We start from the raw sequence: 26748 nt of genomic DNA, 5'->3' as shown, positions 1-26748 counted from the left end.
AACATAAAAGGTTTAGTTCAATAATCGGGAGATTTGTGGTATATCAGAAAGAATAATTTAATAGTAAGATTAACATTCACTTGATTTTAATGGGGTTTTTTTTCTGTCCACTCCTGGCAATTTCTAAAATATTCCTGATATGCTTCTCCTAGAAGAATTGGTAATAGGCCTGTGTTGCAAATCTATGACTCTAGTAGACTTGAAGCTTAGGTAACAAAAAAAAAAAAAAAAACACTGAGCTAAACTATGTGAGTATGGGCAGTGAGAGAACATAGTGGAGTGCTTCACAAGAAAATCTTGAACGGAAAACATTGAGTGTGCAGGGGACGTCATAATGCAAGCAACAATTCCCCAACACCCACTTTTACAGTTATTTTCTCCAAACAGCACTGCACAATTGTAGAACTGTTTTATAGTTTTCCTAATTCACTGTTTAAGCACACAAGACAAATTCATAAGGAGCCCGTCAATCAAAAAAATGTAATAAGCAAGATCTGCACATTTGGAGCCTATCCTGCTTTGTAACGCCTTGGAGAAGGCAGTCTTTCACCGAGGACCAGGCTTTTGTTACTGGATTATAGACACACTACAATTTGTTACCAGTAATGATGGAAGAAGCAAGTGTGGGTCAGCAGCAGCACTTTGATGAAGATCCTGATGTGAGAAAATTTGCCACTCTGTAATCAATGAGTATGAGGCACAAACTCACTGACTGCCCTTCACTAACAACTTTGTGAACTTAAGCATTAATCACTCCTGATCAGATCATAGACAGTCAAGGGTGGCCAGTCAAGGATCATCTTCAATGGATAAGTGGCCCTCTTTAAGCTTTGCAAACTACAAAGGCCTTTGAACAACACATATAGCACCTTCGGTTTCATGGGTTTTTATAGCATCATGAGTTCTGTTGCACTTTCCCTATTTTGAAACAACTGATGGAAATTTTCTGCTTGGTAATATTACTTTCAATACATAACAAAACACGATACATTTTCTATTCAATGCACCCTAACTGAGACTGACTGTAGAGAAATGGGTGATTCATTGTTATTTTTTATCAAAATTATGTCTAAATGGGTCACCAAATATGTTGCAAGTTAAAAATACGATGTAAGTCCCTGAACTTTCTGATCACACCTTATACATTCCAAGAGGAAGCGGGCATTTTCTTTCCCCCTTCCCCTCCAACAAGTGAAAAAAAAAAAAGAAAAGTTGTGTAAAAAGACTCCTCCGCAGCATATTCTGTTTTAGAGTCCATGAACAGTTGGGCATGACACCATTCAATTAAAAATCAATGAAAATAAGTAAAGTAAATTTTACAAAAGAAAAAATATTTGTTAAGAGTATCAATTTATAAAAGCACATCATTTATAAAAAAATATCACACATTCAAAATTGCAACTTTCGCATAATATATTAATTTTTATTTTTAACGTTTAACTTTTTTTTTTTCTCATATTAATATGGAAATTCAACTTTAATCAAAGCTGTTTTGATTCAAGATTCACTAAGCTGAATTTAATTGCTACTTCCAGCACACTTTCTGCTGATTGAGCAAACTGCTTACAGAATATTTCTAGAGCAAAAAGACTTTAAACCAGGAAGCTGCCTTCATTATGATCCCAAATCTGCTCTGTTTTTTGTGCACTTTCTTCAAATTAAAAAAAAAAGTAACTAATGGTACCCAAATTTATTATTGCACATCATGTTGCTTTTTTTATTTTTGTGAAATAATGCATTGTACTGAATTTTTTATCAAAATTATTTCATTCAAATGAGACATTACAAAGGACAAATAATAAGGGAAGATGACTGAGACCTTGAAATATTTTCATTATAGCGAAATCTTTGTTAAAGCAGTATTTGTTGCAACATTTACTGCACATGGAAAATTTTCTGTATATGTCTTCTTAAATACTACATCTTATTTCTTTGGATATTGTCAATTAGCTTTACTAAAAGATATTGTTAATTAGCTTTGTACTCTGCAAAAAAAAAAAAAAAAAAGCAGTAAATGCTACATCTGACACAGGATGCAATGATTGCTTCATGCATTCTGCATGTTTTATGTAATATAGACTAGCATGCCTGACAGAAAATTCATTAACCAATTCTCTATCATAAAGCCAGAGAATTGGTGGGCATATGAAAACTTTCTACTTATACAATGACTTCTAAGTCCATTTACCTACTAGTGTAGATAATTATTACATTACTGGATGAGTTTGATGTAACATATAATTTCATAATTTTGATTTTAATATGGTTATTGGTTGATAAGAATAGACAATATGACATTATATAAACTGTTCAGACTTATAACAATATATGCTTGGGCAATCTGTTAAACTCAGATGCCACTTAACTAACTTTAAAATCACATTAAATGAATTTAAATTACTTGCTATAAATCTTACAAGTTACTGCTATCAGTACAAAATTAATTTCAACAAAATAAAATTTAAATCAAAATGCATTCAAAATATATAATTGTTTACTGACCTGTAGTTACACACAGTAAAATGTTCCTGCCGCAGGTTTTTCAATGAAACATTTTCTTTATACAAGTCTGCAAAATTGTGCATACAGTGAAAAACTACTGTTATCTCTACAAATCTCTTTTGGGTATCTAAAATAGCATAAAAAATACAAAACAGAAAAATATTGATATCACAATATTTATGGAAAATTCTTAACAAAATACAATAAATAACAGAATTTAGAAAAGTATGTACTATAATACTGATAGTATATAATAAGCAGGGATGGGATTTTGGTGACTAAATAGGATTTTTGAAAGTACAAAAAATGATCTTAAGAACAAATGCATATATAACCATAAAAATTAAAAATAAGATCTAAAATATAGAAAAATTGTCGAACAAATTCAAATTAATTTTTTAACTATTTAATTAAATCATATTACACCACGCAAATACCTCTCATATTTGGTATAGAGTTATAAATTGAATGATGTGCATTCCAAACAAAACATAAATATACTCCCATTATAGTGCAGGAAATTAAACCCTTAAAGCACTATAGACAGGACTCCTTTGGGAGGCTATTTTTCAAATTTTGTGAACATTTCATCCATAATATTGATTTTTCAGTTTATTATTTTTTTTTCCCCATATTTATGAGGCAATGGTTTATATTATATATGGTTTATATTTTGATAATAGTTACATAAGCTTAAAACCTGAATACTTAATGTACTGCACTTAATGTATCTTCAACTATTATTTTTTTTGCATCTTGATTATTGTAAAATGATAAATTTGGTGTAATATTAATGCTGTCGTTACAGAAAATTCATTAATACCATTTTAAACACACGCCCTGATACAAGCATGTACTACAAGCACACACGTACTAGCAAGAGCAATGTTGAATTTCAAAAAAGGTAAGGACAGTGTACAAATAACTAGGCACTGAGTAGCAAAGAGTGGTCATCCCTTCAAAGCTTTAAGTTAGGTGAATGACTGATATGCATTAAGTGTCAAAGCAACCAAGGCTGTGGGACATCAGTATATGCATTCAAGAGAAAGGTAGTTATATCCACATTTATTCCATCTTGAGATCCTAAAAAAAATTATATATATATATATTTTTTTTAATGAAAGCCCCAAACATGAGAGGTATTAGAACCTACAGTACTGTACTAAGTACCGTGCTTGGGTTGGAGGTTGAGGAGACAAAAGAAGATATTTGTTGACATTAGACTTGAACTTCTGTACACAAATTTTCAGGAAATACGTATGAAGGAAGGTTGTTCCAGAAAACAACAGCTGAATGAATAAATGAGGAAGATGAAAAGTTGGTTCTGTGAGTTTGAAGTTGAACAATAAATGGATGTTGGATGATGGTGGCATGTGTTTGGACTGTTTTGAAAGAGAGAGTGGGAATTTTTGAAGCTAATTCAGAAGAAAAGTGCCTATGGAAGTATCTGTAGAAAAAGCATGCAGCAAAAACAGTACATCTATGAGACAGCAATGGAAAGACTCTGAGTTGGAAGGAAAATGGGATGCTAGCAGTCAGCTTTATCCTTGGCCGAAGTGACAACAGAACCATCTGGTTTGAACAGAGGTGGGAGCAGAGATGGGCAAAAGTTGCGGCCAGAATGCTCGGCTACCATTAGGGCAAGAAGCAAGTTTTCTTCACTTAGCCTGTTCAAAATCTATATTTTGGACTGATTATAACTGCTTTACAATTGTTGCGAGCTTTCGTGTAGGCAGAAAATAAAATTGAAGAATTGGAAACAAGCCAATTACAATATGCAACATTCTTCTCCTGAATGGCCTTAGCACATTTATTGGAAAAACAAGGTTTAGATAAAGCACGAGATTTTAAAGTGGAGTGTGGGATAAAAGATTCCATTCCTACAAGAATAATTTCACTGACACGATCTGAGCAAACATTGACATCAGAAGTTTTGAAACAGTAGTCCAACCAAGGAAAAGAAATCTCGCAGGTCATCCCATTTTGCATTCTTGTAATGCCAAACAACACGAGGTTGGGAATAGTCATGAGATAAAGGCTCCATTGGGGAAGAGACAATAACCAGGTTGTGATCTGAGGTGCCTAAAGGACCACTCACTTCAACCGTGTACTTAGAAGGGTTGTTTGTGAGAAAAGATCAAGCATGTTGGCTTGATCTTTTTGGTTAGGATTGTCCAGTATTCTTGTTGGTAAATGAACAATCTATGCAAGGTCATTAGTAATTGCAAAAGCCTCAGCATCTCGACCTGCTGGGTCAGCGTGACTAGAAAACGGAAGCCAGCTGGAGTTGTGAAAATTAAAATCACCAAGGAAAATTACTTCGCTGTTAGGAAAGTTGGACTGCAGAAAGTCAAGTTGCAAAGAGAGGAAGTCAAAGAGCTCCAAGTGATTAGTGGAGTTGGAAGAACAGTAGAGACAACAGATGAATTTGACACAATGAGGTAGAGAGATTTTAAGCCAGAGAAGATCGAAAAGAGGAGATTCCAAATTACCAAGTCCCTGATAGGGAATATCGGACTGGACATTTGCACAAGTACCACCTTTGAGGCGAAAGGAGTCATACAGTGAATAATTTGGGCAAGTGAGATGAGCAGTCGTTGAATCAACCAATAACTGAGATTCTGTCAGAAAAAGTACATGGAGATTGGCAGACTGCAAATGGAAATGGACATTGTTAAGATTAGAGCTGAGACCACGTATATTTGGGAAATGAACCAAAAAGTGTTTGGAAGGTTTAGATCTTTTCGCAGATAAGCTTACTCTATTAGTTTGACAATTCATGGTGTATTCAATAGTAAGAAAAAGTGGGGGGAACATACTGTATGAAGTAATGAAATTTTTGGATATGGCATACACATGGTAAGAATATACCCAGATTCTTGACATAACGTGGGCTCAACAATGCCTCCCACCACACACACTACTCGGACTCTCTCCAGTCACTATCTTGCAGAGTAGAGGTAGCAAGATTATACACTAAGCTGATCTGGAAACCTCCTAAAGAGTTACCAATAGGTTCAGTCCGGTGTACTAATTATCAGCCAGCCTGCGAACACAGTTTTAGAACATTTTTAATGTTCTTGTTATTCAGCTGAAGCTGCATATACTTTACAAAAGTCACCTTTTGTGAAGGTGACTTTTGTAAAATATACGAAATCAACCTTTTGTTGATTTCATTTAATTTTAGAGCTGTACCCTCGAAATATAAGGAAGATTGGATTTCACCATGATGTCCATCATAACCTCAAAAGTCATAAGTCATACTGCATGATGGAAGGACCAGAACTTAGCTCTGGAAACTAAACATGGGTTCCACCACTTCAAGCATCCAATAAGCAAAGTGGCGATATTGCACTGGTTGATGAGAGTCATCTACCACCTTGTATTGCCTGGTAACACAGAAGGACATTATTCCTCCATGTGGTGTGGGTGCCACACCTCGACCCCTGCTTACGTTGGTGTATATATATATATATGTCCCTATATGTAAGTGGAAAAGGGTTTAAATGGGAGTTCTATAGATATTACATACGATTGGCCATGAAGTTAGAAAAGAACATTAAAAGTGTGAGAACACTTAATGTTCTTGTTATTCAGCTGAAGTTCCATATACTTTACAAAAGTCACCTTTTGTGAAGGTGACTTTTGTAAAATATATGAAATCAACCTTTTGTTGATTTCATTTAATGCAAAAAATGCAAGTCATTTTTTACTAAAAACCAAGAACTTACTTCCCCTAAGAATGTGCATCTTTGTATGATGGATTGCTGTTCAGCTAAAACCAAACAAAACAGAATATAGCATCAGCCAAAAAAAAAAAAAAAAAAAAACCACTCCCATTTCATCGTTCGTTCAATATACCTGTCCAGCTGAGCCTTAAATTTATTAGGCTATCAACTTCCACAACAAGGGATGGAAGTCTGTTCCACCAACCAACTACTCACTGGCTAAAGGCAAATTTCCGCACATCTGTCCTACATCTGTCTTTCCTCAATTTGAATTTATGCCCTCTCAGGTGATTATTCTGAGCAAGAGGAAGAATCCCATTGGCACTGAGCATGCTCAGACCATTCAAGGCTTTATACACCTCTATCAGATCACCTCGCCAGTGCCTAGTCTCCAGACACTGTAATTTGCAAAACTTAAGCCTTTCTTCGTAAGAGCAACCCTTCATTCCATTCACTGATCTTGTTGCCCTTCTCTGTACATGTTCCAGCAGCTCTACATCCTTCTTGAAATGAGGCCTCCAGACCTGTATATAATGCTCAAGGTGTGGCCTGATCATTGCCTTATACGAGGGAATAATCACCTCCTTATCCCTGCTAGAAAAATTCCTGTATATTATTGACAAGACACCATGAGCTACTCTTGCAGCCCATCTGCACTGCTCAGAGAACTTTATATCTGCCTGCACAATTACCCCCAGGTCCTTTTCATTCTCTACCACTGTCAGTGTAGTACCACACAGTTGATACGTTGCTCTAGGGTTACTTTTTCCCATATGTAGTACTTTACATTTGTCAATGTTAAACTTCATTTGCCACCTCTCAGTCCATCTACTCAACCTTTCCAGATTCTGTTGCAGCAGCATAGCATCAGTAGTGTCCCTAACAACCCTGCCAACCTTTGTATCGTCTGCAAACTTGGACATTAAGCTTGATATACCATCATCAATATCATTTATAAATACAGAAAACAATAATGGACCAACACTGAACCCTGAGGAACTCCACTAATAGCATTAGTCCACAATGAGCAGTGTCCATTGATTACCACTCTCTGTCTTCGCTCCCTCAACCATCCATTTATGCATAGCAGCAATTTGCCTCCAATGCCACACTGCTCGAAATTGTGCAGCAGTCTTCCATGTGCAAGTATCAAAAGCCTTTCTAAGATCCAAATATATAATATCAAAGTTATTCCCTGCATCCAGTTCTTTTGTGACTGCATCATAGTATCCAATCAAATTCCTTATATGTGTGTGACACCATGTCTCTGATATCCCAACAATATCTGCCTTTGATGTTTTGAGCAATACCTCAAATTCATCAAATTTATTTACTAAACTCCTAGCATTGATGTGCATGCAAGTATACATGCACCTGTTCCTATTCTTAACTACCCTAACACAACCCATGTGTTTACTTGTACCGCAATGACTCCCAGCAGTCTCTGAAATATCTTGCATCCTGTTTTCCAGGCTGCTGCTCATTCCAATAGAAGCAGTGCAAGAATCACTTTCACCTCTGCCAGTGGCTACTGTTAATCTATTAGTCCTTGTATCCACCCAAGCTAGCAGTTTTCTAACCCACCTAACACTGCCTCGATAGCTGATGCTATCGAGGCAATGTTAGGTGGGTTGGAAAACTGCTTGCACCCTTTCTATTTAAGTGTGTCCCATCCCTGTAGAAGCAGTCTCTCCTGTTAACAAGTACAGACCGGGCTGAAAAAAATTCTACCCCTTGAGCCTTGCACAATCTTTCCAGGGCCGAATTGATCGACAAGGCTCTCATCATATACTCCCTCCTATCGGGTCTGGCCAGAATTGCAGACAATTTCAAATTCAACAAAAAGAAACAGTAAGAATTCTGACAGAGTGGTTGGGCATGAGAAAGGTGTGCACACAAATGGTTCCGCATGTCCTGACAAGATGATCAGAAGCAGAAACATGCAGAAATGCAAATTTGGAAAAAATTTGTGAAACTCCTGATTTTTTGGATTCATTGATAACAGGAGATAAATCCTGGGTCTTTCAGTATGATCCACAACCCAAGCATTAAAGCATGCTCCCTCTTCTCCCTGTTTAAAGAAAGCAAGAATGTCTTAATCGAAGATCGTCCATGCTTATCGTTTTCTTTGATTGTCGTAGTGTTGTTCATCATGACTTTGCCCTGCCAAATCAGACACACTACATTGAGATTTTAGGAAGACTCTGTTGTAATCCATGCTTGTCGTTTTCTTTGATTGTCATAGTGTTGTTCATCATGACTTTGCCTTGCCAAATCAGACACTCTACATTGAGATTTTAGGAAGACTTTGTCAAAAATTCAAAAGACACAGCCCAATTTATGGCCACACAGATGGTTTTTGCATCATGACAATGCATTGTTTCATTTGCCCTTTCTATTTAAGTGTATCCCATCCCTGTAGAAGCAGTCTCTCCTGTTAACAAGTACAGACCACACTGAAAAAAATTCTACCCCTTGAGCCTTGCACAATCTTTCCACGGCCAAATTGATCGACAAGGCTCTCATCATATACTCCCTCCTATCGTGTCTGGGCAGAATTGCAGACACTTTCATATTCAAATATGGTGCACACATGATAAGAATATACCCAGATCCATGACGTAACATGGCCCCGACAATGCTCCCTGTATACACACTACTCGGACTCCCTCTAGTCACTATCTGGCAGAGTAGAGGTAGTTGGATTATACACTAGCTGATCCAGAAGCCTCCTAGAGGATTACTAATAGGTTCGGTCCGGTGTACTAACTAACGGCCAGCCCGAGAACATCGTTTTAGAGCTGTACCCTCGAAATGTAAGGAAGTTTGATCTCACCATGGTGTTCATCATAACCTCTAAAGACATCAATCATACTGAATGATGGAAGAGAGGGGGGAATGTTGACCAGAACTTTGATCCGGAGTCTAAATACAAGTTCCACCACTTCAAGCCTACAATAAGCAAAATGTTGGTATTGCATAGGTTGATGAGTCATCTACCACTTAGTATTGTCTGGTAATAGAGAGGGGCAGCATTCTTCAGTGTGGTGTGGTGTGGGCACCACACCTCTATCCCTGTTTACGTTGGTTCACACCTAGGTGTGAACCACCCACAATGTGCTTGCACATAGGGGTTATACCTAGGATTACCAACAGTCCCACCATCGTGAAGGTGCAAGCAGAGGATTTGGCTGTTACAGACCATCCAGACTTTGCCGAAATTAGGTCCACTTGACTTGAGTGTCACTCGAATATCAGTTCCATCAGTGTTTTAGACACCCAAACAGCTTGTCAGGCATACCTGAGAGAATGTCTGTGACAGCCTCAAAGCCCTGTATGCAGTATTCGGCCTGATCACCTTCAAAGCGATAACACCTACATTTTCCCTGCTAGCAAAATTCCTATATATCATTGACAAGACCCTGTGAATTACTCTTGCAGCCTGTCTGCACTGCTCAGAAACCTTCATTTCTGATTGCACAATTAATCCCAGGTTTAGTTTTTTTCATTCTCCACAACCCTGAGTGTAGTACTGTACAGTTGGTATTTTGCTCTGGGATTAACTACTACCTGCATCAGTACTTTGCATTTGTCAAAGTTAAAATTCAGTTGCCACCTCGCAACCCATCTGCTTCACTTTTCTAGATCCTTAGCACCAGCTTACCATCCTTACTGTCATTAACAATCGTATCAACCTTTGTATCATCTGCAAACCTGGACATTAAGTCTGACATACCTTCATCAATATCATTGATAAATACAGAAAACAACAATGGGTGCAACATGAACCACTGGGGAACTCCATTAATAACATTAGTCCATGAAGGGCAGTGTCCATTGATTACTACTCTCTGCTTTTTCCCACTCAACCATCCTTTTATCCATTTTAGCAACTTGCCCTTAATGCCATACCACTCCAACTTGTACAGTAGTCTTCCATGTGCAACAGTAACAAAAGCTTTCCTAAAATCCAAGTATATGATATCAAAATGATTTTTTTCATCCAATTCCTTTCTGACCACATCATACCATCCAATTAAATTGGTAAGACAAGACTTTCCCTTAACAAACCCATGCTATGTCTGAACTATAACTGCAGTCTTGTCTAGATGAATCTGCAATGCATCTTTAACCAGTGACTCCATTATTTCCCCTGGAACACAAGTTAAACTAATAGGTCTGTAATTACTTGTGTCACCTTTCGATCTCACTTTGTGAATTGGCAATACATTTGCATATCTTCAGTCCATGAGGATCTCCCAAGTCCAAAGATACCCTCATAATCACGGCTAAGGACCTGCTTACGTCCTTTGCTGCTTCCTTTAATATAACTGGATAGATCCCATCTGCCCCAGGTGGCTTCCTTATATTTAACTTCAGCAATTTCTCCTCCACTTTTCTGCCAATTATTGCAAAATCATTTAACTCCCTGTTAGAGTTTGATAAGCTTCTGGCTTTTACTTTCCTCCAGAATTCCTCATGTGTGAATGCAAACAGAAAATTGCAAACAGAAAATGCAAGCTACCTGAGAAGAATCCTCAACAATTGAATCGTAGATATCAAATTTTTCAGCATAGTCTGTGCTTGTTAATAGGAGAGACTTAAATAGAAGGGGTGCAAGAATATTTGCTGATGCTATCGAGTCAGTGTTAGGTGGGTTGGAAAACTACTAGCTTAGGGGGATTCACAGACTAAAAGATTAACAGTAGCTGCAGGCAGAGGCAAAAGTAATTTTTGCACTTCTTCTATTAGAATGAGCAGCAGCCTGGAAAGCAAGTTGGAAAGCATCATGGAACAAGTAAATACTTGGCTGTGTTAGGATAACTAAGAGTAGGAACAAGTGCATGTATAGTTGCATGTATATCAATGCTAGAAGTATAGTTAATAAATTTGATGAGTTTGAAGTACTGGTCAAGACATCAAAGGCGGATAATGTTGGGATATCAGAGACGTTTTGTCACACAGGTATAAGGAATGAAGAATTGGAATTTGGGGAGTACAATGTATACAGAAAGGATAGACAGGATAAGAAGGGAGGAGGGGTTATGCTATTAGTTAAGAAACACAAAATCTCGGAAGTGCATCCAGTTGACATGGGTATACAGTGCAATGTTGAGTCAGTGTGGTGTGACATAAGCACTGAGAAAGGGAAAACGAGAGGATGTGTGTATTATAGGCCTAATGACTCTACTGATGAGTATAATGAATAATTGTGCAGAGAAATAGAGTGGGCCAGTAAATTGGAATGTCTTATAATGGGGGATTTTAATTACCCAGATATTGACTGGAACTTGTAGATTGGTCACTCGCACACTAACAAGACTTTTGTGGATTTATTGGATGACTGTTTTCTACAGCGACATGTTCGAGAGGCAACCAGAGGGAGTAATACCCTTGATCTAATCATCAGCAGTGATTATTTATGCATTAAGAATTTGCAGATAAAGGAACCACTGGGTGACAGTGATCACAGTGCACTGATGTGGGATTTACTTAAAGATGTAACTATCATCAAGGGTAAAGGGAAGGGTTTTTGCTTTTGTAAAGGTGAGTACAGTGGTCTCAGATAGTTTTTAAATTCTATACACTGTTGTGTATAAATACATGGGATGCATATAAATTATCAGGCAACACAGAAGCCTATGGCAGATATAAGCTAGTCTGTAATCAAGTCACAAAGGAGGTTAGACAGGGAAAGGCAGATTTCAAGAAATCTTTGGCAGAAGATGCAGAGAAAAACAGCAAAGAGTTCTTTACTTATGTAAACTCTAGAAGGAAAGGGATGAATCAGATTGAATCACTTAACATGAATGGTTTGACTATTGATGATTCTGCTCAGGTAACTTTCCTGATAAACTGAATAAGTATTTTGCATTCACACGAGTTATTCAAGTAGAGGAATGCCAGAAGTTTATCAAACTCTCAGGATGGAGCTTAAACCAACTCCAAAAACTGCTGTTAAAGGAAGATCTGCAACTAGATGGAAGGATAGGATCAGTGAACTTTTGGGTGTGACATTTTGCAATGCCACTAATATAGCATATGATCGATGCAGTTGGAGGATTTTGTTGATGGCCACAACAGCTACAGCTCCTCAGGGAACTATGTGACTGGAAGAAGAAGAAAGATGGAGCTAAGTGATTTTGTTATAACTGAGAGCAAAGTGAAGCAGAAATTGTTGAAGTTAAACATAAGGAAGGCACATAGGATGGATGGAATCTATCCAGATATATTAAAGGAGGCAGCAAAGGAAGTAAGAAACCCCTCAGCCATAATTATAAGAGCTTTCTTGTACTCAGGGGAGTACAAGAAACTAGAGAAACTACCCATGAACTAGAGATGTGCAAATGTATCCCCAATTCACAAAGGGGATTCAAAAGGTGACACAAGTAACTGTAGACCTGTTAGTTTAACTTGTATTCTGGGAAAAATAATGGAGTTATTGGTTAAAGAAACATTGCTGGATCATCTAGACAAGACTGCAGTAATAGTTAAGACAGCATGGATTAGTTAAAGGGAGGCCTTGTCTGACCAATTCGATTGGATACTATGATGTGGTCCCAAAGGAACTGGATACAAAAAATAATTTTGATATCATATACTTAGATTTCAGGAAAGCTTTTGAAACTATTGCACATAGAAGACTGCTGTAGAAATTGATGCAGTATGGCATTACGGGCAAGTTACTATGATGGATAAAGGGATGGTTGAGTGGGAAACGACAGAGAGTGGTAATCAATGGACACTGCCCTTCGTGGACTGATGTTATTAGTTTGGTGCTGGGCCCATTGTTGTTTTGTGTATTCATCAATGATATTGATGAAGGTATATCAGGCTTAATGTCCAAGTTTGCAGATGATACAAAGGTTGGCAGGGTTGTTAATGACAATAAAGACAATATGCTACTGCAACAGAATCTAGATAAGTTGGGCAAATGGGCTGAGAAGTGGCAACTGAAGTTTAACATTGACAAATGCAAAGTACTACATATATGGGTAGCAGTAACCCAAGAGAAACATACCAACTCTGTGGTACTACACTCAGGGATAAACAATTCTAAGGGTCAATTATTGTTAACGATAAAAACCAGATATTAAATTAGATAAATACAAAAAGATTCAATTCTTATCTGCATCGGCAAGAGGAGTCTGTCAGCAGGTAAGAAATTTAATCTGCTTGTATTGAGCTAATTTAATATCTGGTTTTTATTCTTAACAATAATCGAAACTTAGAATTGTTTATTTTCAAATTGTAATTGGAGAATCATAATATTGGTAACTGTAATTGTAATTATGGAAATTGTAATATTCGTAATTTTAATTGTATTCAAATTTGTAAACTTTTCTATTTTTGTTTCCCCAACAGCAGTGTCTGATGATGGGTATCAGTAAGATATCTGAAACGTTACCTTAATGTATAGTAGTTTAGGCGAATAGCTTAATAAACTATATTATTAATTACAAGAGTGGTTTTAAATATATTAATAATCTTAAATATTAATGGAATTTTCTTTAAAATGATGCATGTCCCATTGTAGTTAGTTCACAAACAGTAATTTAATTCTGCAAAAGAAAATGATGCCGCAAGTTGAAAAATCCAATTTTACGTTTATTATTTTGAAAACGCATAATTTTCTTCTGGGGTTGAAAATGAGAATAGTTTTCCTGGGACCTCCTAGTGAGTAGAAACAAAGTTTTACGTATTTCACTAAGTCAAACAAATTTTAAAATAGAACAGGGGACAGACAGGTGAAAGAACAATTTATGCAGGATAGAATTTATGCATAGAATTATGCATAGGATTATTATGTAGTTTTATGTATCAGCTTCAGTAAAAATTTAATTTAAATTTGGACTAAACTCTATTATTTGGTTAACACTTGTCTCTGTGCAGTGGGTGTGGTCGTCAAACGGAGTGATTGTACAGTCAAGTTCTGTGATTGGGTGATTATTGTAAAGACGTTTTCTTTCTGATTGTTTTGTGTCGTCGAGGAGGGGTGGTGCTTAGCTTACGTAGGGTGTTTTCCCTCCTATCCCACTGTTTTAAAATCAGTAAACTAGTTCGCTATTTAAAAACAGCATCAAGTGGGGGGGGGATAAACACCCTAGGAATATCAACCTAGGAGACAGTAGGCAGGGAAAGCAGTGAGTGGCACCAGCCAATCACTGCTTTGTTTCTGACCATTAGTCGAAATATGGACTTGTACCCAAGATCTGGAGTTTACTTAAATTTGTTTCATTGTGTTCATATTACTAGCAAAAGCTAAAAGTTTTTCAGAACTTTTTTTTCCTTTTAAAAATATGACGCAAATGGGTGCCAAATACTTGCTGCACACAGGCGACCAAGGAGTCAGGAACGGCCCTGTCTCTGATATCCCAACAACATCAGCCTTTGATGTCTTCACCAGCACCTCAAATTTATTTAATATACTCCTAGCATTGGTGTATATGCAAGTATACATGCGCCTGTTCTTACTCTTAGTTACCCTCACAACCCATGTATTTACTTATTCCCCGATGACTCCCAGTAGTCCTTGAAATTCCTTGAAATCCCCAGTAGTCCTTGAAATTCCTTGAAATCCCCAGTAGTCCTTGAAATTCCTTGAAATCCCCATTACCTCACTTTCCAGGCTGCTGCTCATTCCAATAGAAGCAGTGCGAGAATCACTATCATCTCTGCCTATGATTACTGTTAATCTATTAGTCTGATGCACAAGAGTGAGCTCTGGCATTGAGTTGGGCAACTGAGAGTTTGATGGGCTCCCATTTCAATTACTTCAAGAGCATCTACCCTACTCTTCAAACTCTCATAGATGCCCATCAGAATGCTGAGTTGGCACCTAATTTTTTGACACTCTGTGAACCTAGCACACACAAAGACATCCACCTTGGCTATATCATGTTCTGTTCCAGAAAGATCTGCAAACATTTCACAAGTTGGATGTCTTTGATGCATTGGGGAATCTTCCCCTTCGGTTCCCCCCCCCCCAAGCCACAGCACTCCCACTACTTTGTGCATGTTGCTTTGCTGCTCTGGTCTGGGGTATGATTTCCATTTAAATACTATGCAATCAATTAACAATGAAAATTAATGTTTAATAAATTTAATTGATTAATTTACTATGCTATACTATACTTGAATATATAATATTACTATTACTATATTATAGTAATAGTAATACTATAATACAAGAACTCCTTGACTTACGTAAGGGTTGCGTTCCGCAGAACGCTATGTAAGTTGGATTTTACCTAAGTTGGAATTTTCCTAAATAAGCATTTAAGGAAATTCCATAGTCGCAACTATGTGCACTGAATTTGATAGAAGAAAAAAAGAAATGTTCGACAAACATGCAAATAGAATTATTCATTTTTTTTTATCTCATGCGCAGGAAAAATTACAAAAGTGTACAAAATTACAAAAATTTCAAAATTATAAAATTACAAAGAGAGAGATGAGACACGCATAACATCAGCAAGTTTTACCTTTCGAGCATTGTTGCCAGAATTAACTCTCCAGCTGATAAGCACACCGGTGTGGAAGTTGAGGGCTGTGGAGATTTAGAAAGGGTTTTTTCCAACGCATCACAAAATTTCTCTGCAGCTGCAGAATCGGCACTGGCAACTTCACTGCATACTTTAATGTTTTGGAAACCAGCACAATGCTTGACCCTATTAAACCACCCATTGCTTGCCATGAACTTGGCTTGGGGTTTGCCGTACTTATCGTTATCTTCATAAATACTTCTTGCTTGAATGGCCGTTAGATTCAGGGGCACCTGCTTCTGAATCTGATTTTCCATCCATATTATAAAATAGCTTTTCCATCTTCGATATAGCACCTGAATGTTGTTTTGTGATCACTGTTGGGGCGGACTGGCCCCGGTGTGAAATACGTTGATCCCTGAACATGTTCTTTTATACGCACACTGTCCCTTAAAATAGTATTCACTGTTGAAGCAGCGAGACCTAATTCCATGCAATAGATAACAAACTTTGTCCTGCTTGGTACTTCTTAATAATTTTCATCTTCATTTCTAAATCAATTCTGATTCGTTTCCTAACACTGCCAGCACTTCCGCTTTCCATTGGTCGCTTTCCCTTCATCATTGTAATAAGTAAATAGGAATGAAGAGAAGATTCTGAAAATGTAGTTGTTTTTTATGTGATTGAAGATTTCAGTGAAGGGGGAACACATTTCACCATAATAACTTAAAAACCCACACAATTCCAGTTATCGGGATTATTAAAAATGCAATAAGATCAAGTTTATACCCGTTTATAACAGATTGCGCTAACAGAAAAGCCCAATAAACCGGAATGTGCAAATTGTTTTTATTGTTTTATTTATGGTAATGACCTCCAGAAATGTGTTTTAGAAAAATATCACAAAGGCGTTCAAAATTGATTCTTATAATGGGAACATATGATAACTATGAAAGGGTAGTGCAATTTCCATTATAAAAATGACCTTTTAGAGAGATGACCTTTTAAAGCTTAGTTATATAGCGAAAATTTCAACTTCCGAGGTCTTGGAACAAATTACCAAAAAAAAAAAAAAAAGAAAGTTTTATTGGGTTCATGTTACGATATTTTCACCATACCTCCATTTATTCCTACGGGATGCAGAATACGTTTCCATGAATTTTTTAAGTTTGCACTGGCCAGCAAAAACTTACATAAAGTCGAATTTGCGCAAGTCGAGTATTACGTAAGTCGGGCAGTTCCTGTACTATACTAAGCTAATGCTGTAATACGTATTCTGCTGTATAGTTTTATGTTACACCTTAGCTATCAAGTTACACTATACCATAACTAACACAATGTTACATTAGTTATATCCTTAACTAAATACAAAAGATATATAGATATACTAAAGATATACAAAGATATACTAATTACAAAAGAGGCCCAAAAAATGATTCAAACCTTCTAAATACAGGTAGCCGTCGTTTTGCACTGGTCCAATTTGTGCCGATTCGCAATAGCGCTGATCACTAACCACAATGCCATTTTTAATTTTATTTATTTATTTTTGCAATTTTTTTATAAATTGAAAGTTTAAAATCGTCAGACAAAATTTATCGGCATCATACTGTGCTATGTATCGTGCACTGTTCACATGATTTAGGACAATCTGAGCCAATCAGCAATTAGCACATTCGTATCACAGATGAGAAAGATTCCCGCCCTCAAAGTAACCACTCGTGGATGCGGGTAATAAAAGTCCATGCAGTGAAGCATTCAGTGGGTTGTTGTTTACACTATTTACACGTGTTGGAAATTTATTATGCTAATTTTTTCATTAATTGTCCTATTAATAAATTTTGTTATAAAGTTTTTAATTTAATAGAATAAAGACACGCCATGTCTGGTAAAAGTAGTTAATTGAATCCTAGTGCAATATTCGGAGGATAGAATCTGATGAAAGCCGCCCTAATGTGTGTAGGGCTATGAATATGCCTCCATCGACTATTACTACAACTATGAAGAATACTATGATCAACTATGAAGAATAAAATAAAACAAAAGTGCAAAGTAGTAGGTAAAATTTTTGGTGCCCGGAACCTAACCCTCTGATTTCCGATTTGACTCCATTATATAAAGGGTTCCATTTGCACCTGTCCCCCCAGGAACCTAACCCTGATATAAATCTAGGGCTACCTGTACTTATTTATTACAATTAAAACCCTACTTTTCTTCTGTGCTACTGGTTATACTACAATATTCCTTCCAAAATACCAATTCGATAGCGATAGTAAATGAATTTAAAAATTTAATGAAAGTATTTCCCATCTAAATCATTACAAAAGCTGCATTCCCTATAACAAAAGATATTTTTTGAACTAGGGCTACTAACACTGGATAAACAAGATGACAGCCAAAAAATATCAAAGATTGGCTAAGAATGTACATGAGCTCACATATACAAAGAAATAATTGAATCTCCCAACCTAGATAGCATTATCTCAAGTCCTTAAGTCATGGGAATATCATGTAAAAACACATGATAAAAAGAAGTTTAGCAAGTCAATCATATTTGCAGGGAAGAGTTTCTTTAAGCTGCTAACATTTGCAGCTTTTGAGGAAACTCTTCCCTACAAATATGGTTCACTTGGTCAACTTCCTGAATACTGATCTTATAAGTTTTGCACCTATGATGCATACAGGAAACAAACCTATGAAATTCTGAAACTGTTAAAACCAGATCCATTTTAATTCAGTACAAGACAATTTGCTGCATTACAATTACCAACTAATATTGCTAAATGTCAATTTTGTATGTGACAATTTGTTGTATATGAGAACTGGGGTGTATGGCAATTTGGTGAAAGATAATTTAGAAAGTGTAATGATTCAGTGAATACTATACAAAAGTTTGGTGATCAGACAGCTAGACAAAAATTTAAAACTTTTAGCATGCTGTGATGTAAACAATAAATTTGCTGGGCACAATGTGGTTTTCATATATTTGATGAAGCACACTATCTAATCTACCGCTGACATATTCTACTTTTATTATGGTAATCCTATAACAAAAAGTATAATGGGCAGGCTAAAGACTAAAGAAAAAGGATCTTCAAACTTTTTCAATTCTGTTGGTTATAATTTTCAGAAGATCAATATGGAAGGAAGTTGTTCCACAGACTATAAATGAAGAGAATAAAGGAATAACAAAACTTAGATTAATGAATCTGGAGTTGAATCATTAATGGACACTATCTGGTTAACACAATATGTCCTGTTCATTTTGTGACCCACATAATGGTTGATAATTCCAAAGACACTTGATTAACATAAATCAACAAAAGAAAGTAGGGGTTTTTTTGGTTTTTTTTTAAGGCTGTTGATGCATATGATATTCTGAAAGTTAATTTTCAAAGCATTTTCCATCTTATCAAAACTGGAAGAATGTTTTAATAAGATGGAAAATTCTTTTTTTTTTTTTTTTTTTTTTTTGAAAGCTTATGCTGTTCTAATGGCATGTATTGGCTGAGGATTGGGAAGCAAGAAGAGTTAGTTAGTTATTTTGGTTTTTAGGAGCAACTAAGGCCATATTGCTCTGGGATATGCGGTGGTCATTCCCTGACCTTTCTGCATCCTTCGTATTTGGTGGTGATGGGCTCAAATCCTGGTCTAATCAAGAAGCGTGTGCTACGCACTGCTGCTCCTTCCCACCTGGCTACGGAGACGCCAAGCAAGAAGAACTGTACTGTGTTTCTGTTTATATACAGAAGTGAAATATACTTCATTTATATACTTCATTATATAACTTGAATTTGGGGGGGGGACTGCTTGATTTATATTGGTCTGATTTTAAGTGGTTGGTAATGCACTCAAGGTAGTGGAGAATGAAGAACTAGGGATAATTACACAGTTCTCTGAACAAAGCTCAGCAAGAACATTATTCCATTGTATAAAACAATAGTTAGGCTACATCTTGAACAGTGCTTACAGGTTTGGAAGCCTCATTTTAAGAAGGATAAGGATCTGTCGCAATGTATGCAAAGAGGAGCAACAAGATTGGTCAGGTGCACAAAAGGGCACTCTTCTCAAGAAAAACTTGAGTTCTGTAAATTGCATCATGTAAACTAAGCACCTATGAGGAGACTTGATTGAAGTGTTTAAGGCTTAAAATGGATTGATTGAACTCTCAGATGACACATAAGGAAACATAAATGTAAACTGAAAAAGGATAGTTGCAGGATGAAAATTTGTTTTCAGTCAAAGAATAACTGGCAATTGGAATTATAAATTTCCATCTAGTGGGAAAGTGTGTATTTATTATTATCCTTAAACCATTTTAAACCATCATCTAAAACAGTACCAATAATTTTGCTATATTTTATAAATATTATTTATTTATAAATAAATAATATTTATAAAATATAGCAAACGTGATCATTTTTTCTCTTGAGGGAAAGAGAGGCTGGGATTAAAGGTTTGTTTTGATTTATCACTCACAAATTAGCATCATATAATACTCATATAACTTATGTATGGTGTAACATATGTACAATTACATGTTGTGACATCACTTCCTTTATTCAAGAATCACAACTTCTGCTACATGTCTCAATTTTGAGACTTGAAAACATGGTAAAAACCCTAGTTGCAGTAATTCTGGTGACTGCCCTCCATGTATGTCATCATTCCATATTAAAAATGTATGCTCCTTTCACTTTCCTAAGAGCACATTTGATTTCCTTGGGGTAAAGGTTGGAGGAACTAATAAACTGCTTGCTGAATGTATCAAATTTTCTATTTTCATATAGTATATACATGCACTTTAATTATTCAGTATATGTTGCAACAAAATATTGAAACAAGTGATAAGATCTAAACAACATAATATTTTCATTTAATGGATTGAAAAAAAACAAAGCAACTTACCATCATCTAAAATAATACCAATTTGGTACGGAAAGCAGAAGAAAACATCCTCTGGCTTCATTAAAAGTTCTTGCCTTTGCTTTACACTCAGAAATGAATAATTTTCTGATATTTCAGCTAAAGCCTACATAATTTCCAAAACTATATATATTAAAAATATTGATACTAAATTAAAATATAATACAAAACATCATGAAATTTAAACATAAGGATCGAAATGATCAGGGGCTTTATAATTCAATAAAAGAATCACTGAACTAGTTCCTGATAGTAATATCAGTAACTTACCAAGCTGAATTATTCTGTTCAGTTCAATTAATTAAGCAACTTGTAATTACTATATTAATAACATTAATGCAATGATCAATATCATATCAGAATAGAAGGTATTACATTAATAACTAACTATCTGATTAATTCCATCAATTAGCAATTAAAGGATCATTTAACTGATTTCTTTTCTCTCTTTGAAGTGTACATAGCTATGAATCTGATAAGATAAGATAACGTGTTTTGTCTCAAAAATAATCTCTTTACACTATTATAGAATTAAGCAACTGAGATACCTGTTGTGCAAGAACTTGCCTGAACCAACGTGCACACTGCGGTTGTTATTAAACCAGACTACACAGTGCTAAAATCAAAATACAAAAGGCTGAAGATGAACAGAGAAAAGAATATGATTTTCAAATTAGTGCTAAATAGGCAACTGGAACAACTATTAAAATAGTTAGTTAGTTATCATCAATGTTAGGAGCTTAAATTATAACTAAGTAGAATTAGCATCTAGAATGATTAGAAAACAAGAAAACAAGATGAATATAACAGAGTGCAGAAGCTAAACAATGATTAGAATTTTTAAAATATTTATCTACATTTTGTAAGTACAGTGCATGTGTGGCAATGACTTTTGAAGCCAGTTTGGAACCAAGTTTAATTGCATGGAAAGCATTATCCTGTAGTTTTAATTTAAGATGAAATATTGGGTGATGAAATTTATCAGTGCCTATGGTTTGGCTGAAGGCCACAAAAAAAAAGCCAAAATAGAAAAGTTCTTTAATATGTTAGAAAGAGCAGTGAAAAAATTGTCTATTTCTCCTTTAAATTGATTCAAACTAGCCAGTTCCACAACATCGAACAGAAGTTTAAAAGCAAACTTCCATCTAGTGTTATGGCTGAAAACAAATTTCAATACATCCATCCTGCAAAAATCATTCCTCAATTTAAATTTATGTCCCCTTGTACGTGTTGTCCGAGCAAGAGTAAGTATGCCATCGATATTTAGCTTACTCAATCCATTCAAAACTTCGAGACCCTCGTTCAGACCTCCTTGCAGGTGCCTAGTTTCCAGATGATGCAATTTGCAGAATGGAAGTCTTTCTTGGTAAGAGTATCCTTTTGTTCACCTCACTAATCTCACTACTCTTCTCTGCACCTGTTCCAACAGATCTACATCCTTCTTAAAATGTGGTTTCCAGACCATTATGCAATAATGGTTTTGCAAGATGTGGCCTCAAGAATGTGATATACAGTGGAACAAACAATTACATCCTTATCACTACTGGCAAAATTCCTGTATATCATTGACAAAACTCATGAACTGTCCTAGAAGCCCATTTGCACTACTTAGAGAACTTCATGTCTGACTGCACAATTATCCTTAAGTCTTTTTTGTTCTCTATTACCTTCAATATTACCACACAGCTGACATATTAATCTGGAATTACTGCTATTCATATGCAGTGCCTTGCATTTTCAATGTTAAACTTCAACTGCCACTTCTCAGCTCAACATTTTTATATCTTATTGCAGTAGCATACATGATTATTATGTATGCTACTGCAATAAGATATTACCCACTCTGCCAACTGTGTTCCTTTTCACTTGGTTGGTACAATCCGAGAGAGAGAGAGAGAGAGAGAGAGAGAGCAGCCGCCTTATACTTCTGCTACTGCTTATGTGTAGAATAACATTTTCTCTCTCCAAATGTTTCTTTTGCCTTGCTGTGCGCTTGTTGGCGCCGTACCCGTGAGAGCGTAGATCGTAACAATTAGAACGATATCAGGTGTCCAACTCGAAGGTGATGAGAGATATATAGCTCAATCGCTCGGACCAGAGTGTTACGCAATGTTTATAAAGAACAGGGAGCAAGAGTTACGATTGCGGGCGGAGGAAGAATAGTTTCGAAAAGAGAATATCGTGCGGTCGTAACTTGAACCCGGTATTTAGCCCGTGTTTGCATTATGAGGGTCCCTTGTGAGAGAAGATGAGTCTAAGTCTGACTGTCTGGAGATGCAAGGCGACACTAATATAATAATCGCCTTGATTTCCCCCCCGTAAATGTCTTTTCGTTTTGATAGCAGTTTGAGCTTCAGAAGCATGTTAGTTTGCGAATCCGTTTTCCCCGCCCCCGGTAAAATTAACCCATGAATCAGGGCAGGCCTTTTGAAATACCAAAGGAGAAGGGGAAAAAATGCGAGATATATAAGAAGAAAGAGGAAAGAGAGTGGTGTGGTTGGAGTTGTTGCAAAGTTGTGTTCAGGAGGCTTTAAGAAAAGGAGTATTGGAGCTGGCTGATAGGAAAAGGCTTTTTCTCTGAGTTGACTAGAGCGAGAAAAGAAATAATGAAGTGTATTCCCATGGATCGTAGTAAAGACATGGGAGGCCAGGATGAGACCCCGATGTTTTCGGGTAAGTTACCATCTAACTAAGTTTGAAATAGAATATAACCCCTGAAACCCAGGCACCCACCTTTTTATCGAATCGTTTTTTTTTTCTTTCCCACATTGCTCCTCATAATCTTACACCTTGATAAATTTGTACACTATCACATTGTTATGGCAGTATTTGGGAAGTCATGAGCCTTTGCTGTTAACGGATTGATTTCAGGACGTATGATCAGGCTCATTCATTATTCATATCCTGTTCAGGAAACACTGAATCAAACAGAAATGTATGTGAGGTAATGAATTACAATGATCTAGAACCAATGTACGTGTATACAGAACACTGTTTATAGCTTTGACACTTTCCATGTATTGTGTATTGTTTATTAAATCATGTTTTGTTGGCTTAATCTTGTCTTGTGGCCATTCTCTTGACACATCTTACTTATAGCACTAGTTTTATGAGCTGTTGTAAAAGAACCATAGTTAATGCGGTACTTTGGAGCCCAATCACATAGAAAGGAGCCCAAAGTATAGTCACAACGTGGTCTTCGATGTTGCAGGCTTACTCGACGTCCATCTGGGTAAGTTTCCAGAACTCAAGATCTTTGTCCTAATTTCATTGCTAGATGGTCATATGAAACCCAGGTTTTCTGGATACACATGGTAGCGTGTAGTCTTGCTGAAAGCCGAGTGATCCACGAGTACGTTGATGGCAAGCACACAATACTACAGAAAAACCCTGTGGAACACAACCTTTGTATCATCTGCAAATTTAGACATTAAGTCTGAAATAATGCCTCCATGAATATCATTAATAAATACTGAAAACAATGGACTCAGCACTGAACTATAGGACACTCTGCTAATAACATTAGTCCAAGATCAGTGCCCAGTGATAACCACTGTCTTCACCCACTCAACCATCCTTTTATACATAGTGGTAACTTGCCCTTAATGTCACATTCCTCCAATTTGTGCAGTGTTCCTTTATGTGGAACAGTATTAAAAACTTTTCTGAAATCTAACTACAGGTAGCCACAGGGTTTTTCTGTAGTATTGTGTGCTTGCCATCAACGTACTCGTGGATCACTCGGCTTTCAGCAAGACTACACGCTACCATGTGTATGAGTTAATTCGTTCCTAGTGCACGTTTGTAAAGCGAAAATTCATAAAGCGGGAATTTATATCCCACAGACAATGTTAAAAATAGGGGTTACGTTCTCAACAATGAAATTAGTTAGCTAATTAGTTTGTTTAAATAATGATTGATTTATCCAAAGAAATTAAAATGTAGCCTGTAAAATCAAGCAAATTATAATAATAAATAAATTATTTATGACTTATACATTTTAAAGAATGTTTATTCTTCATCACCATCATCGACTAAATGCACACTCAATCACTCATTATTGGCTCGGCACTCGTTGGCTTGTTGCACAAGGAGTCGTCTTCTTCAGAAATGCTTAAAAAGGCGTTTGTTTCCAAGATAATCTTCTCTTTTCTTTATAAATTTCAACAGCATGCATAAGCATTTTTTAACAAAACGTACAAATTGCAATTAACATGATTTGCTCAGAGTAACAAGTTTACGAAGCTTGAAGAGAAGATTCTGAAAATTTATTTATGTTTTTTATATGATTGAAGATTGCAGCAAAGGGGAACCACATTTCACCATAATAACGTAGAAAACCCCACAATTTCAGCAATCGATATTTTCGCAAATGCAATAATGTGGAGTTTACTACCCATTTATAATTGCTTACAGTAACAGAAATGCCCAATAAACCGCAAAGTGCAAATTGATTTTATTGTTTTATGGTCATGACCTGCAGAAATGTGCTCTAGAAAAATATCACAAAGCCATTCAAAATTGGTTCTTATAACTGAACATATGATAATGAACGATGAAAGTGTAGTGCATTTTAATGATCTGAATTGGTAACTAATACAATTTACACTATAAAAACGACCTTTTAGAGATTATATAGCTAAAATTTCAACTTCTGAAGTCATAGAACGAACTACGAAAAAACAGTGTTATTGGGTTCACATTATGATATTTTCACGATACGATGGTGTCTCTGGAATTGATTAATATCGTAAAGCAGGGTACACTGTATTGTATAGCTACACACATGGTTTGAAATGCAGTATTTATGAAAGTTTAACATCCATTTTTTGCAATTAATGTTCATATTTTTGATTTTGTTGATACTTGATACTTTGAAAAAAAAAAAAAAAAAAAAAAGTCATAAACCCAGGAACTCATAAAGCGAAAACTCGTAAAGCGGGAACTGCCTGTATATGATGTCAAAATTATGCATCTTGTTCCTTTGTTATTCAATCACAGCATCTTATCAGACTGGTCAAACAATACTGCCCTTTAAGAAATCCAAGCTGTGATTGCCAAGTAACTGCATTCCTATCTAGATGGTCTTGCATTACTTCTTTAATTAGTGATTTTATTATTTTTTCTCTGGAAAATAAGTCAAACTTACAGATCTGTAATTATTCACTTCACCCTTTGATCCCACTTGGTAAAATGGTGAACATTTACACTTTTTCCCATAGGTATTACCCCTGAATCCAAGAATACTCACATAATTATGGTTTGTTGACTCTTTTAATATAATTGTATAGATCCAATCTAACCCAGATGCCTTGCTTCAACAATTTTTCTCATACTTTCCTCTCAGTTATCACAAAATCTTTTAGCTCCCTGCTAGAATGTGATATATCTCTTGCATCGACATCCATAATTCTTCATGTGTGAATAGAGGTAAAATTTACTTTGTCAACAACTTGAACAGGATCATCAATCTGATTCATCAAAGGACCAATGTGATTCATCCCTTTCCTTCTATTGTCTCTCTATAATACTTTTCTTTGCATTTTTTGCCAGAGACCTCTCGTAATCTGTCTTAGCTTACCTATTCCCACTGTCACTTGATTTCTGACTAATTTATAACAAATTTATGACAAATTTCTGAGTTCCCTAATCTTTTATATGCATCTATCATCCCAGATGAAAAATTGTCCCATGTATTTTAAATTGGATCTTCATTGCAGAGTCACATATTAGAGATCCATTGTGTAAGTGCAACTTGATTCTCTACCACTACTCTCATCAGTTCATCTAACATCCATTTAGGTCTAAGTTTGAATAATATCACTTAGCTGCCATAAAAAGACATAGAAACCTAGTAACTTCACAATTACTTCCCCAAATGCTTCCCATGTAGAATTTTCAGTTGGTAAAATCAACAGTTGGTCCAGCTGAATAGAATTTGAAAACTGTCTGAGAACAATTTAGTCAGCTTTATGAAAGCAAAATTCCTCTCCTTTGACAGTAGCTATGTCTTTAAGTATATCCCACATAAGTACCCTGTGATCACTGCCACCTAGCTGTTCTTTTTTTTTTTTTTTAGGAGCATTAGCAACTAAGGCCATATTGCT

The 26748-nt window shown here is 36.1% G+C and overlaps 1 protein-coding gene across 1 annotated transcript in view; it reads right to left on the bottom strand.

Moving 5' to 3' along the window:
• Positions 1-26748, bottom strand: part of LOC150080660 (m-AAA protease-interacting protein 1, mitochondrial-like) — a 60014-nt gene that overhangs the window by 1154 nt on the left and 32112 nt on the right. The window contains exons 3-4 of the mRNA XM_090380777.1: positions 20624-20747; positions 2503-2629 (exon numbers count right to left, since the gene is read on the bottom strand). Coding sequence (XP_090236903.1) covers positions 2503-2629; positions 20624-20747 — 251 coding nt within the window. The remainder of the gene's footprint in view (positions 1-2502; positions 2630-20623; positions 20748-26748) is intronic.

Source organism: Mastigoproctus giganteus, chromosome 9, assembly GCF_048544385.1.
Source record: "Mastigoproctus giganteus isolate SK-2022 chromosome 9, ASM4854438v1, whole genome shotgun sequence".
Classification (NCBI taxonomy): Eukaryota; Metazoa; Arthropoda; class Arachnida; order Uropygi; family Thelyphonidae; genus Mastigoproctus; species Mastigoproctus giganteus.
The sequence above is the reverse complement of the archived record's forward strand: the minus strand, read 5'-3'. Positions and strand labels throughout refer to the sequence as shown.